General features: G+C 41.7%; 2 protein-coding genes across 2 annotated transcripts in view; one reads left to right on the top strand and one right to left on the bottom strand.

The window, feature by feature from the left end:
* Positions 1–2187, bottom strand: part of LOC110505721 (protein Daple) — a 101099-nt gene extending 98912 nt beyond the window's left edge. Inside the window, exon 1 of the mRNA XM_021585116.3 lies at positions 1748–2187. Coding sequence (XP_021440791.3) covers positions 1748–1807 — 60 coding nt within the window. The 5' untranslated portion in view covers positions 1808–2187. The remainder of the gene's footprint in view (positions 1–1747) is intronic.
* Positions 2188–4080: 1893 nt separating this feature from the next.
* On the top strand, positions 4081–5201 carry LOC149972121 (uncharacterized). Its single transcript, XM_090219326.1, has 3 exons — positions 4081–4105; positions 4492–4944; positions 5038–5201. The coding sequence occupies exons 1-3, from the start codon at positions 4081–4083 to the stop codon at positions 5199–5201; spliced, it is 642 nt and encodes a 213-aa protein (XP_090075452.1).
* Positions 5202–14790: the final 9589 nt, after the last annotated feature.

The following is a 14790-nucleotide window of genomic DNA, read 5'->3' as shown; positions in this document are numbered from 1 at the left end:
CCGTAGGAGAGCAAGTTAGAGGAAAAAGCAGCCGCCAGTCCAGTTGACTTGCCAAACAGGAGGGTCCAGCCAGGGGAAGTACTGCAGGTAATATCTAACAAGTAATCTAACTATTTTATATATTCTTCAAAGTAGCCACCCTTTGCCTTGACAGCTTTGCACACTCTTGGCATTTTCTCAACCAGCTTCACCTGTCTTTTACAACAGTCTTGAAGGAGTTCCCACATATGCTGAGCACTTCTTGACTGCTTTTCCTTCACTGCGGTCCAACTCATCCCAAACCATCTAAATTTAGTTGGGATTGTGGATGCCAGGTCATCTGATGCAGCACTCCACCACTCTCCTTCTTGGACTAATAGCCCTTACACAGCCTGGAGGTGGTAGCCATGCTGGTTAAGGATGCCTTGAATTCTAAATAAATCACTGACAGTGTCACCAGCAAAGCATCCCCACAGCACCACACCTCCTCCTCCATGCTTCATGGTGAGAACCACACATGCAGAGAACATCAGTTCACCTACTCCACGTCTCACAAAGACATGGCAGTTGGAACCAAAAATCTCAAATTTGGACTCATCAGACCAGGGACAGACTGTTGATGTGTCGGTTACTTGAACTCTGAAGCATTTATTTGGGCTGCAATCTGAGGTGCAGTTAACTCTAATGAATTCATCCACTGCAGCAGATGTAACTATGGGTCTTCTGTTCCTGTGGCGGTTCTCATGAGAGCCAGTTTCATCATAGCTCTTGATGGTTTTTGCAACTGCACAAACTGATAGACCTTCATGTCTTAAAGTAACGGACTGTCGCCTCTAAGTTTATTTGGAGCTGTTCTTGCCATAAAATGGACTTGGTCTTTTACCAAATAGGGCTATCTTCTGTATACCAACCCTACCTTGTCACAACACAACTGATTGCATCAAAGACATTGAGGAAAGAAATTCCACAAATGTACTTTTAAACAAGGCACACATGTTAATTGAAATGCATTCCAGGTGACTACCTCATGAAGCTGGTTGAGAGAATGCCAAGAGTGTGTAAAGCTGTCATCAAAGTAAAGGGTGGCTACCTTGAAAAATCTCAACTATAAATATATTTAGATTTGTTTACCACTTTTTTGGTTATACATGGTTCCATTGCATGATTTCATAGTTGATGTCTTCACTATTATTCTACAACGTAGAAAATAGTAAAAATAAAGAAAACCCCTGGAATGAGGTGTCCAAACTTTTGACTGGTACTGTTTATTGAAAGCAGTGGTTTCCACACAGGTGTTGTTACTTAATTAAGCAATTAATGTCCAATCATGCTTATGGTCATGTATAAAAATGCCCAGTTGCTCATTCTTTTGGCTGCCATGACCAGTAGATATCAGTGACTTTGAAAAAGGGGTCTCAAACGAGGATAGGGTGTTTAAAGTTTGTGTCAGTCACCAGATCTCAACCCAATTGAAATGGGAGATTATGGATCAGTGCTTGATATAGCGTTTTCCACCACCATATGATGGAATTTCTCGTGGAATAATGGTAATGCATCCCTTCAATAGTCAGTTACTCTGCTACTGTATGTGAGAAACAGAAAAACTAACAAGTGAAACATATCACCAGGACTGATTTAGGAGACGGACCCGTTCAAAATGTAATACATTGGCTAACAGTAGGTTACTAGGACACACCAACACAGCGGAATTATTCTCAGCCATGGATCACTTGCTCTGAGTGCACTACATTTAGTCTAGGCTACTTACCCACACCACGAGCGAGGTATCCATGAAGTTGTCCATCAACTCTGACACTGTAATATCCATTTTAAGAAACTTCACACGTTTCCTCCCAGTTCTTAAATCCTAGTGGTCACCGCCCAAGCGTTCGCAGTAACTCAATATTCTTCTCAGGGGACCTTGCATGCCTGGTCAAGACGGAACAATGCCGTGAGACATCGAAGATAAACCGCACGTTGTTGTTGGGGCTCTCTCTACCCATAACAAATCATCACGGCGATATATAGTTTCCCATGACCTTAAATAATACTGTGCATGTCACAGTCTTTCAGAATGTAGACGGCGTTTTCGAAGTTCATCTTACACAGCAATAAAAGCAGAACGAAGTAAACGCGTTCACACCTGCATCAACACTAGTTCCACTCACAGCAAATCCTAACTAGTGGGCGCATCATCCAACTATGAATAGCGCACTTCAGTGACAGCATGGATAGCCAATCAAATATGGTATACGACCCCAAACAAAGAACAGCCAATCCACGACCCCAGAAAACTGAACAAAACATTAAATATTTTAAATTGCCCAAGAGTACTCTCCACTGTCCAGAACTAATAACTGCAGTTATTGGCTATTTTCATTACACTTCGGTACAGAAGTTACTTTTTCGTAGCAGGCTAGGGGACTGAGGTTAAGGTTAGAAAATGCTCTCATAACCTGCTACGAAAATCCCAGAAGAGTGTGTCCCTCCCTATTGAGTGTCCCTAATGTGAAAATGTCAAGCAGAGGCTCTGGTAGAAATTTGGCGTCATTCATTTCCAAAAATGTAGGTGTATCACAGCAGCAAAATAATAAATGAAGGGTACACAAGACTTTTGATTCCATAACAGTGACAAAAGAACATACTGTAAAAGTTCATTCTTTCCCAGACATATTTTAGGAAAACCATTTTCAAAATGGAACACGTGGTAAAATAGCAGAATGGGACCTTGCACATCAGGGGATAAACTTATTGGATGGTACAGAAGAAAAAAATTAATTGGGTGAGTACATAAAACCATAATTTAGTCAACCTACCAGGATCCAAATGGAAGCACTGCTGCTATACTTTCATGTGGTGTCCATGGTGAATCTCACTGTTCAGAGGTTAACATGTCAGCTAGTTTAGTAGAGCTGTGCCACTTGGTAAGCAGTCAGTCTTATCAATAGACAATCAAATAGAAAACAAGGAAAAGAGTTGCACTTTTACACTCACATTATTTAATGCAGTTCTCACAATGTATTAAACAACGGAGATACAATGTGACTTTCTTTTTTTAAACATATTTACATTTTGTTTTCAATATATTTAATTATAAACCAAAGTATGTATGTATGTATGTATGTATGTATGTATGTATGTATGTATGTATGTATATATATATATATATATATATATATATATGTATATATATATATATATATATATATATATATATATATATATATATATACATACACACACACACACACAGTACTAGTCAAACATTTCGACACACCTACTCATTCAAGGGTTTTTCTTTATTTTTACTATTTTCTACATTGTAGATTAATAGTGAAGACATCAAACTATGAAATAATACATTTGGAATCATGTAGTAACCAAAAGTGTTTAAAACAAATATATATATATATATATATGCACACACAGCTCAAATAAACTAGGAGAAAGGACAGTCCATTACTTTAAGACATGACGGTCAGTTTGTGCAGTTGCAAAAATCATCAAGCGCTATGATGAAACGTTCTCTCATGAGGACCGCCAAAGGAACGGAAGGCCCAGAGTTACCTCTGCTGCAGAGGATAAAATCATTAGAGTTAGCTGCACCTACAATTGCAGCCCAAATAAATGCATCAGCGGTCAAGTAACAGACAACTAAACATCAACTGTTCAGAGGAGACTGCATGAATCAGGTTGAATTGCTGAAAAGAGACCACTATTAAAGGACACCAATAATAAGAAGAGACTTGCCTGGGCCAAGAAACACAAGTAATGGACATTAGACCAGTGGAAATCTGTCCTTTGGTCTGATGAGTCCAAATTTTAGATTTTTGGTTCCAACCGCTGTGTCATTGTGAGACACAGAATAGGTGAACCGATGATCTCTGCATGTGTGGTTCTCACTGTGAAGCCTGGAGGAGGAGATGTGATGGTGTGGGGGTGCTTTGCTGGTGACACTGAGTTATTTAGAATTCAAGGCACATTTAACCAGCATGACCACCATCTCCAGGCTGTGTAAGGGCTTTTTAACCAAGAAGGGGTGATGGGGTGCTGCATCAGATGACCTGGCCTCCACAGTCACCTGACCTCAACCCAATTGAGATGGTATGGGATGATCTGGACCGCAGTGAAGGAAAAGCAGTCAACAAGTGCTCAGCATATGTGGGAACTCCTTCAAGACTGTTGGAAAAGCATTCCAGGTGAAGCTGGTTGAGATAATGCCAAGAGTGCGCAAAGCTGTCATCAAGACAAAAGGTATTTTGATATGTTTAACACTTTTTTGGTAACTACATGAATCCATATGTGTTATTTCATAATTTTGATGTCTTCACTATTATTCTAAACTCAGCAAAAAAAGAAACAGCCCTTTTTCAGCACCCTGTGGAACGGTTGTTAAGCACCTGTGGAATGGTCGTTAAGACACTAACAGCTTACAGACGGTAGGCAATTAAGGTCACAGTTATGAAAACCTAGGACGCTAAAGAGGCCTTTCTACTGACTGAAAAACACAAGAAGAAAGATGCCCATCTGCTCATCTGTGTGAACGTGCCTTAGGCATGCTGCAAGGAGGCATGAGGACTGCAGATGTGGCAAGGGCAATAAATTGCAATATCCGTACTGTGGGACGCCTAAGACAGCATTACAGGGAGACAGGATGGACAGATGATTGTCCTCGCAGTGGCAGACCACGTGTAACAACACCTGCACAGGATCGGTACATCCGAACATCACACCTGCGGGACAGGTACAGGATGGCAACAACAACTGCCCGAGTTGCACCAGGAACGCACAATCCCTCCATCAGTGCTCAGACTGTCCACAATAGGCTGAGAGAGGCTGGACTGAGGGCTTGTAGGCCTGTTGTAAGGCAGGTCCTCACCAGACATCACCGGCAACAACGTCGCCTATGGGCACAAACCCACCGTCAGTGGACCCGACAGGATTGGCAAAAAGTGCTCTTCACTGACGAGTCGCGGTTTTGTCTCACCAGGGGTGATGGTCAGATTCGCATTTATCGTTGAGGGAATGAGCGTTACACCGAGGCCTGTACTCTGGAGCGGATGGATTTGGAGGTGGAGGGTCCGTCATGGTCTGGGGCGTTATGTCACCACATTATCGGACTGAGCTGGTTGTCATTACAGGCAAACTCAACGCTGTGCGTTACAGGGAAGACATCCTCCTCCCTCATGTGGTACCCTTCCTGCAGGCTCATCCTGACATGACCCTCCAGTATGGCAATGCCACCAGCCATACTACTCGTTCTGTGTGTGATTTCTTGCAAGTCAGGAATGTCAGTGTTCTGCCATGGCGAGCAAAGAGCCCGGATCTCAATCCCATTGAGTACGTCTGGGACTTGTTGGATCAGAGGGTGAGGGCTAGGGCCATTCCCCCCAGAAATGTTTGGGAACCTGCAGGTGCCTTGGTGGAAGAGTGGGGTAACATCTCACAGCAAGAACTGGCAAATCTGGTGCAGTCCATGAGGAGGAGATGCACTGCAGTACTTAATGCAGCTGGTGGACACACCAGATACTGACTGTTACTTTTGATTTTGACCCCCCCCCCCCCCCCCCCCCCCCCCCCCTTTGTTCAGGGACACATTATTCCATTTATGTTAATCACATGTCTGTGGAACTTGTTCATTTTATGTCTCAGTTGTTGAATTTTGTTATGTTTATACAAATATTTACATATGTTAAGTTTTCTGAAAATAGAGTCAAAATAAAGAAAATCCATTGAATGAGTTGGTGTCCACATTTTTTATAGTTTTTGGTAATTCTATTCTATTCTATATATTGTATAACAAGACATGACATAGACAGGAACACTTAACATTACATAGTCTCTCGTGTCAGCTGAACGAGTAGCTGATTTGGTTATGGGTGTTGGGATTACCTGGGATAACAATAATAGATCATATTCAACATAATATTTTTAACAACAACACAACCACTTACCAACAATTCTACATATATACACACTGACACACATTCACACACATACAAGCACTCACCTACTTGCGTACACACCTACATACTGTACATCCACAGCTCAGTTTTTTCCCTCTGCTATGGCTTTTTCTAGTTGTAGATAATATAACATCACACCCCAGTTTAATGTATGGGGCTAAGTTAATTTCAAGTTTTGGACTACGATTGTTGACTAAACAAAGACAATTAAATGTTGTCTTGGAAAATACATGAATAAGGCTTTAGTGTTACTCTAAGTTATTTTTTTTAATAAACTTAATAAAAGTTGTGAGTGCTGGGATGACTGAAGGCTTTACATGCTTGATAATCCTCTCCTATGGGCAGAGCAGTGTTAAAGGCTTCTTCTATCCTGTACTCTCTGAATTGGTTAGTTTACATGACGCAGTGATGGTATCTCTGATGTTTTCGCAGGTGAACTTTGAGCATACTTAATTGAGAGATACTCACCCAACAGGAGTAAGGGCTTTTCTCCAGTATGTATTCACAGATGTTTTTTCGGGCTACACTGTATTGATAAACTCACCCACAGATAGAACAGGAGTAAGGTTTCTCTCTAGTTTGTATTCGCTGATGATTCTTCAGGCTAGACAGTTTTGAGAAACTGTTCCCACAGTCAAAGCAGGAGTTAGGTTTCTCTCCAGTATGTATTCGCTGATGTATTTGCAGGCTAGACTGGTGAAAGTATCTCCTCCCACAGTCAAAGCAGGAGTAAAGTCTATCTCTCAGATGAGAATCTTCGAGTACTCCAGGCAAAGCTATGGTGAACAAAACAAATGTAACATTTTGTTGGCAAATCATAATGAGATAATATCTACCTCTAACAATAAAATGGGGATATAGTAATTTGGTCAAACTATTTACCCCCTCTTGTTAAGGCCTGCTCTTTCCTCGATAAACAGTTTTGCCTCTTCCTCTTCAGCTTTAATAACGTTCAGCCCCAGAATTTGAATGCAGTCTTCCAGCTTCACTGATGCCATCTCTGGATCCTGCAGTGCACACTGGGCTCCACTGTTACAATCAGGACCCAATAGGCTTGGGTGTGGGAGGAGAGCAGCAGGCTGAGTTTGTCCTCAGCACCCTACACCTGGATTGAATTTATTTTATTTTGGGTAGCAGACATATACAAGAATATGTACAATGTGGACACAGAGGATATGACTTGAAAGTAATTGCACATCATACCAATCCTTCAAATAAATACACCTGACCAGAAGTAGGGTGCACAAGGGGCAGTGGATTGGTTTCTCTTACTTGGACAACCTTGTCCAAATGAAAATCTTTGCCTGCTTTTTAAAGCTATTTGACTTTTTCTTTGCTTGATTTCCAAGGGAAGGCTATTCCATAGACAAATGCCTGTAAGGAAAAACGTCCTCCTCGCAGTACTGTTTACTCTTGGGATTTTACAAGACATAACACTAGCTCTGATATTGTGACTGTGTTGGTTATAGACCATGTCCATGTGGTTTTTCATGTAACCTGGGGCACAATCATTTAAGATGTCAAACATATGATTAACTTTAAGTTGGTCCACTCTGGATTCCAAAGGCAACAAGCCCACCCCACGGAACTCGTGTACCCCTATGTGGGTCCTAGGGAAGATATTCAGCATATACCTGATAACATTACTTTGCATGACCTGCATTCTTTTTTTCAGCTTTTTTGAAAGCCCACTATACCAGCAGAGCAAGCATAATCAAAATTACACAATTTGTTTAGAAATAACTTTAGCAGCAGTCAGGTCTCCATAGAGGGATTGATCAAGGGACACACCACGATAAGATACACTTATTTTAGATTCAGTCTCTTTGCCTGCACAGTTTACCATTATATTGTCAGCCCAAAGCAACTACGTTTTGTTCCAAACAAAATCGATTCAGATTTTCCCAAATGTAGTGATAATTTGTTGTCAGACAACCAATCTCTAACTAAATGCAATATCTTACTCAGGGTCTCCTCTACCTAAACTGTATCCTTCCCTGATACCAGTAAGGCTGAATCATCTGCATAAAGCAAGAGTTTGCACTTTACTGTATCTGGCATATCAATAACGTATATAAGAAATAAGAGGCCCTAATGCGGTAGTCCACAGGATATTTCTTTGGCCTCTGACAGAATATCATCAACATTACAAACTTGTGTTCTGTTGGTCAGATAAGACCTAAACCAATTCACTGCTACATCATTTAGACCCATGCATTTCAGTTTCACCAGGAGATTATCATGGTCCACAGTGTCAAAAGCTTACTGCAATTCTAACATGACCATACCTGTATAGTTCCACTTCTCACTTTCCTGATTAATGTGGTCAAAAAGGTGGATAAGGCAAGTATCAGTGAAATTAGCTGTTCTAAAGCGAGATTGTAGTTCATAAAGAAGTTTGTGCTCAAGAAGGTATCCCTCAAGTTGATTAAAAACTAATCTCTCAACAACTTTGGATAAGGTGCCGAGGATTGACACAGGCCTGTAGTTTCCTACATTTGTTTTACTGCTCTTCTTGTGGAGTGGAACCACCCGGGATATTTTGAGATCCTTGTGAAATGCACCACTACTAATAGAAAGGTCTACTATATGCGTTATCATTTTAGCAGTGAAGAGTGTATCATATTAACCACATTAACATCCACAGTTTTCTTGCACGTAAAAGCATACCGTATAAAAAATAAATCAATGCAGCTGTGATGGAAATAGGAAGTTTCTGTACAATTTTATGGATGCAGACAGATCATTTGTTAATTTGACATGATGGGATCGTTTGGTATCGGTAAAATATATTATGTGAGAAATGGCGGTGGAAACGCTTTTATGTGCACATACTGATATAATAATCATCATATCGAAGCAAATTTGGAGTGACGCAATGATGTGGTGTGTGGTCCTCCCACTATGACTAGGGAAACCATGCAGTTTATTAGGCTTCTGGAAGTCCTAGACACATCACTACTGACTGATAGCCAATAGTGATAAGTAGCTTCTTCTTCTTCTTCTTCTTCGTCTTCTTCTTCCTTCTTCTTCTTCTTTGGAGTTTAACAGCGTTTGGAATTTGATATGTTGCTTTACTGCCCCCAACTGGACTATAATATAAATCCATTATGCTTTGTGATACAAAATGGGAAAAGGAAAAACTAAACAAAAACACAAAATAAAAAATAAAAAACACCCTTCCAACTAACCACCTGGCACGTTCTGACCTTAGTTCCTTTTTTATGTCTCTATTTTGGTTTGGTCAGGGCGTGAGTTGGGGTGGGCATTCTATGTTTTGGTTCTGTGTGTTATATTTCCAGGTGTTTGGCCTGGTATGGTTCCCAATCAGAGGCACCTGTCAATCGTTGTCTCTGATTGAGAACCATACTTAGGCAGCCTGTTTGCCCACTATGGGTTGTGGGTAGTTGTTTTCCGTTTCAGTGTTGAAACGGACTGATTTGGTTTTCATTTATTCGCTTGTATTTAGTGTTCAGTTAATTAAAGGAAATATGAACACGTACCACACAGCGCTTTGGTCAACTCCTTCTTCCTCAGACGAACATCGTTACACCACCACACCAAAGGACTGGGAAGATGGGACACCACCACTCAACACACCCTGTAATTCTTCTGAAGTCCAATCCTGTATACCCAAATACCGCTCTGCAGCTGCCACCACAACATCTATTTTCTGTTTCTGTGGTACAGTTGATCACCATTGCTGTGAACGCTAAGAAGCCAACCTTACTGAACCATAGATCACTCCTGTGCTGGCACAGATCTACTACTCACGGGGATCCTCTCCGGAACCCTCACCCTCGACCCTACTCTTTCTTCACTTCTTCAGTATACGACACCTACTGCACTACTCTGACTCTAGACACCTCAACCTGCCTCTCTTGCATCGGACACACCCGATCCCCGGCAACATGGGCACCCATACAGTTAAAACACACTTTATCCACCGAAACGACACAACCCTCTATCCCATGCCCTCCTGTACACTTCCCACATCTTGGAATCTCCCTCCTACAAACTGCTGTGACCATGACCATAAATGTTGCACCTGAAACAGCACAGTGGATTCGGCACAAAAGTTCTAACAATAAGTAACACTGTATTTCATTTTCAAGACATTTGCAAAAAAAATCTAAAAACGTAGTCACTTTGTCATTATGGGTGTGTGTAGATGGGTAGATGGGTGAGAAGAAAAATAAATGTAATCAATTTTAATTGGTATCCACAAGTTCATCTGACTCTGGGGAAGTAGATACATGGCTTAATTGCCAAAATCCCAAAGTATCTCTTTAATAGAGAGAAGTCTCAAATATCCCTTTCATTTGTATCCCCTGTTGCTTTAGAATTGAGGCAAAGTTGGTTCCCGTTTAAGTCACGGCTTTGGCCATGTTCACTTGTGTAAACACAAAATAAAAAATAAAAAACACCCTTCCAACTAACCACCTGGCACGTTCTGACCTTAGTTCCTTTTTTATGTCTCTATTTTGGTTTGGTCAGGGCGTGAGTTGGGGTGGGCATTCTATGTTTTGGTTCTGTGTGTTATATTTCCAGGTGTTTGGCCTGGTATGGTTCCCAATCAGAGGCACCTGTCAATCGTTGTCTCTGATTGAGAACCATACTTAGGCAGCCTGTTTGCCCACTATGGGTTGTGGGTAGTTGTTTTCCGTTTCAGTGTTGAAACGGACTGATTTGGTTTTCATTTATTCGCTTGTATTTAGTGTTCAGTTAATTAAAGGAAATATGAACACGTACCACACAGCGCTTTGGTCAACTCCTTCTTCCTCAGACGAACATCGTTACACCACCACACCAAAGGACTGGGAAGATGGGACACCACCACTCAACACACCCTGTAATTCTTCTGAAGTCCAATCCTGTATACCCAAATACCGCTCTGCAGCTGCCACCACAACATCTATTTTCTGTTTCTGTGGTACAGTTGATCACCATTGCTGTGAACGCTAAGAAGCCAACCTTACTGAACCATAGATCACTCCTGTGCTGGCACAGATCTACTACTCACGGGGATCCTCTCCGGAACCCTCACCCTCGACCCTACTCTTTCTTCACTTCTTCAGTATACGACACCTACTGCACTACTCTGACTCTAGACACCTCAACCTGCCTCTCTTGCATCGGACACACCCGATCCCCGGCAACATGGGCACCCATACAGTTAAAACACACTTTATCCACCGAAACGACACAACCCTCTATCCCATGCCCTCCTGTACACTTCCCACATCTTGGAATCTCCCTCCTACAAACTGCTGTGACCATGACCATAAATGTTGCACCTGAAACAGCACAGTGGATTCGGCACAAAAGTTCTAACAATAAGTAACACTGTATTTCATTTTCAAGACATTTGCAAAAAAAATCTAAAAACGTAGTCACTTTGTCATTATGGGTGTGTGTAGATGGGTAGATGGGTGAGAAGAAAAATAAATGTAATCAATTTTAATTGGTATCCACAAGTTCATCTGACTCTGGGGAAGTAGATACATGGCTTAATTGCCAAAATCCCAAAGTATCTCTTTAATAGAGAGAAGTCTCAAATATCCCTTTCATTTGTATCCCCTGTTGCTTTAGAATTGAGGCAAAGTTGGTTCCCGTTTAAGTCACGGCTTTGGCCATGTTCACTTGTGTAGAAGAAATTGGTCCGTGAATGCTCTGAGTACACGTCCTGATAATCTGGCCCCGCAGCCTTGTGAATGTTGACCTGTTAAAAGGTCTTGCTCAAATCAGCTACAGAGAGCGTGATAACACAGTCATCTGGAACAGCTGGTGCTCTCATGCATGCTTCAGTGTTGCTTGCCTCGAAGCGAGCATAAAAGGCATATAGCTTGTCTAGTAGGCTCACGTCACTGGGCAGCTCACGGCTGGGTTTCCCTTTGTAGTCCTTAAAAGTTTCCAAGCCCTGCCACATCTAACGAGCGTCAGAGCTGGTGTAGTAGGATTCAATCTTAGTCCTGTATTGACACTTTGCCTGTTTAATGGTTCATCTGAGTGCATAGCGGGATTTCTTATAAGCGTTCGGATTAGTGTCCCACTCCTTGAAAGCGGAAGCTCTAGCCTTTAGCTCGTGCGGATGTTGCCTGCAATCCATGGCTTCTGGTTGGGATATATACGTACAGTCACTGTGGGGACGACGTCGTCAATGCACTTCTTGATAAAGCCGGTGACTGAGGTGGCATACTCCTCAATGCCATATGATGAATCTCGGAACATATTCCATTCTGTGCTAGCCAAACAGTCCGGTAGCGTAGCATTCCACGTCAACGGACCACTTCTGTATTGAGCGAGTCACTGGTACTTCCTGCTTTAGATTTGGCTTTTAAGCAGGAATCAAGAGGATAGAATTATGGTCAGTTGCGAAATGAAGAGCTTTGTATGCGTCTCTGTTTGTGGAGTAAAGGTGGTCTAGAGTTTTTTTTTCTTCTCTGGTTGCACATTTGACATGCTGGTAGAAATGAGGTAAAACAGATTTAAGTTTACCTGCATTAAAGCCCCCGGGCCTCTAGGAGCGCAGCATCTAGATGAGCATTTTCTTATTTACTTATCCTCATAAATTCTTCTGTGTGCAATTTTAAGAGGACATATCTGGTGTATAAAAGGCAATTAATTGTTTATTTACATGAAGATTGACCACGAATATTGCCATTTTTCCATTCACTGTAATTGGGGATCCTGTTTTTTGCTAACAATGCCCGCAGTACTCCGGTCGGTCGTGAACTTCCGTGGCTACGATGAGAGGGCGCAGTCATTCTCCCCTGACACACACATACAGACTAGAGGTCACTAATCCGTAGTTTGGCTTGTGTCACTCTGCCTGACACTGCCACACTGTAACGAAGACGCTGAGAGTCGAGAGGCAGGTGCAGATGAAATGTTTAATAAAACAAGACAATATAACAGTAGTGTCTTTGCATAAACACAGGACCAATACTGACTGGGGAGGGACCTAAGGGAGTGCCAGATATAGGCGAGTTAATAAGTGAGGTAATGGAGGACGTGCAGGTGCGCATAATGAAAGATGCCAGGTATTTTGGTATTTTATTAGGATCCCCATTAGCTGTTGCAAAAGCACCAGCTACTCTTCCTGGGGTCCACACAAAACATGAAACATAATACAGAATGACATAATACAGAACATCAATAAACAAGAACAGCTCGAAGACAGAACTACATACATGCTTTAAAAAGGCAAACATAGCATACATATCAATGCATACACACAAACTATCTAGGTCAAATAGGGGAGAGGTGTTGTGCCGTGAGGTGTTGCTTTATCTGTTTTTTGAAACCAGGTTTGCTTTTTATTTGAGCAATATGAGATGGAAGGAAGTTCCACACAATTAGGGCTCTATATAATACTGTACGCTTTCTTGAATTTGTTCAGGATTTGGGGACTGTAAAAAGACCCCTGGTGGCATGTCTGGTGGGATTAGTGTGTGTGTCACTATGCAAACAATCTGGGATTTTCAACACATTAATGTTTCTTACAAAAAGAAGGTGTTGCAGTCAGTCTCTCCTCAACTCTTAGCCAAGAGAGACTGGCATGCATAGTCTTTTTTATCAGCCCTCTGATTACAATTAAGGAAAAAATGTGCTGCTCTGTTCTGGGCCAGCTGCAGCTTAATTAAGTCTTTCCTTGCAGAACTGGACCACAAGACTGGACAATATCAAGATTAGACAAAACTAGAGCCTGCAGAACTTACTTTTTGGAGTGTGGTGTCAAAAAAAACAGAGCATCTCTTCATTACGGCCAGACCGCTCCCCATCTTTATAACCATTGAATCTATATGTTTTTAAACTCTCTAGAGACAGAAGGTGCGGTAGAGACACTGAATGACCGACTATGAAAAGCCAACTGACATTTACTCCTGAAGTGCTGACCTGTTGCACCCTCTACAACCAATGTGATGAATATTACTATCTGACCCTGCTTGTCATCTATGAACATTTGAATATCTTGGCCATGTTCTGTTATAATCTCCACCCGGCACAGCCAGAAGAGGACTGGCCACCCCTCATAGCCTGGTTCCTCTCTAGGTTTCTTCCTAGGTTCTGGCGTTTCTAGGGAGTTTTTCCTAGCCACCCGTGCTTCTACACCTGCATTGCTTGCTGTTTGGGGTTTTAGGCTGGGTTTCTGTACAGCACTTTGTGACATCAGCTGATGTAAGGAGGGCTTTATAAATACATTTGATTGATTGATTGAATATAGTTTCAGAGAAAACCAAGAGGATTGGAAGAAAGACAGATGGAAAGCCACCGAATTCAGACAATTCTTATTATACACAGGCCCCATCGTGTTGCAAGACATCCTTTCCTCTTCCCACTACAGCAACTTCTTGACTCTTTCCATTGCCATGTACTTGATGCTCTGCTCTGCCTTGTGCTGTTACTATCTATTGATATTAATCTATCTATTGATAAGATTAAACGTTGACACTGTCTCCAACACATTTTGACCATGATGACATTGTCCCACAGGAGATGTTTAAAACAAGGTCCCTAGTAACTATCTATAACCTTTCCCTACTCTCATGCGGTGCGGCTTTTCACTCTTCCTCATGGACCTGTGACAGGCAGCCCTCACGGTGATTTCGACTGTCAATGTATCTTTGCTAGATACTGTGTAGAAGACATGAATAACAATTATTTTTAGCTAGCAAATATAGCTAGCAAGCATAACTTAACCAAGCTAACAAAAAAACACATTCTCAGGTAGATTTTGTCAACGTTACGTAATTTACGAAGTAACTAGCTAGCTACAGTTAATACTTAAATTAGCTAGCTAATATGACTGTAGCTAGCTAACTTTATGTCTGTCACTGACTTG

This window comes from Oncorhynchus mykiss, chromosome 25 (genome assembly GCF_057628025.1).
Source record: "Oncorhynchus mykiss isolate SJ-2025 chromosome 25, ASM5762802v1, whole genome shotgun sequence".
Taxonomy (NCBI): domain Eukaryota; kingdom Metazoa; phylum Chordata; class Actinopteri; order Salmoniformes; family Salmonidae; genus Oncorhynchus; species Oncorhynchus mykiss.
Note: the sequence above shows the minus strand (reverse complement) of the source record. Positions and strands in the feature narration are given on the sequence as shown.

Excerpts from the sequence above, each read along its gene's own strand:
- LOC149972121 (XM_090219326.1), top strand. The coding sequence starts at position 4,081 with ATGGTATGGGATGATCTGGACCGCA. Across the intron at positions 4,106-4,491 it reads ATGGGATGATCTGGACCGCA|AAGAAAGATGCCCATCTGCT; the intron begins GTGAAGGAAAAG and ends GAAAAACACAAG. Across the intron at positions 4,945-5,037 it reads GCAAAAAGTGCTCTTCACTG|GGATGGATTTGGAGGTGGAG; the intron begins ACGAGTCGCGGT and ends GTACTCTGGAGC.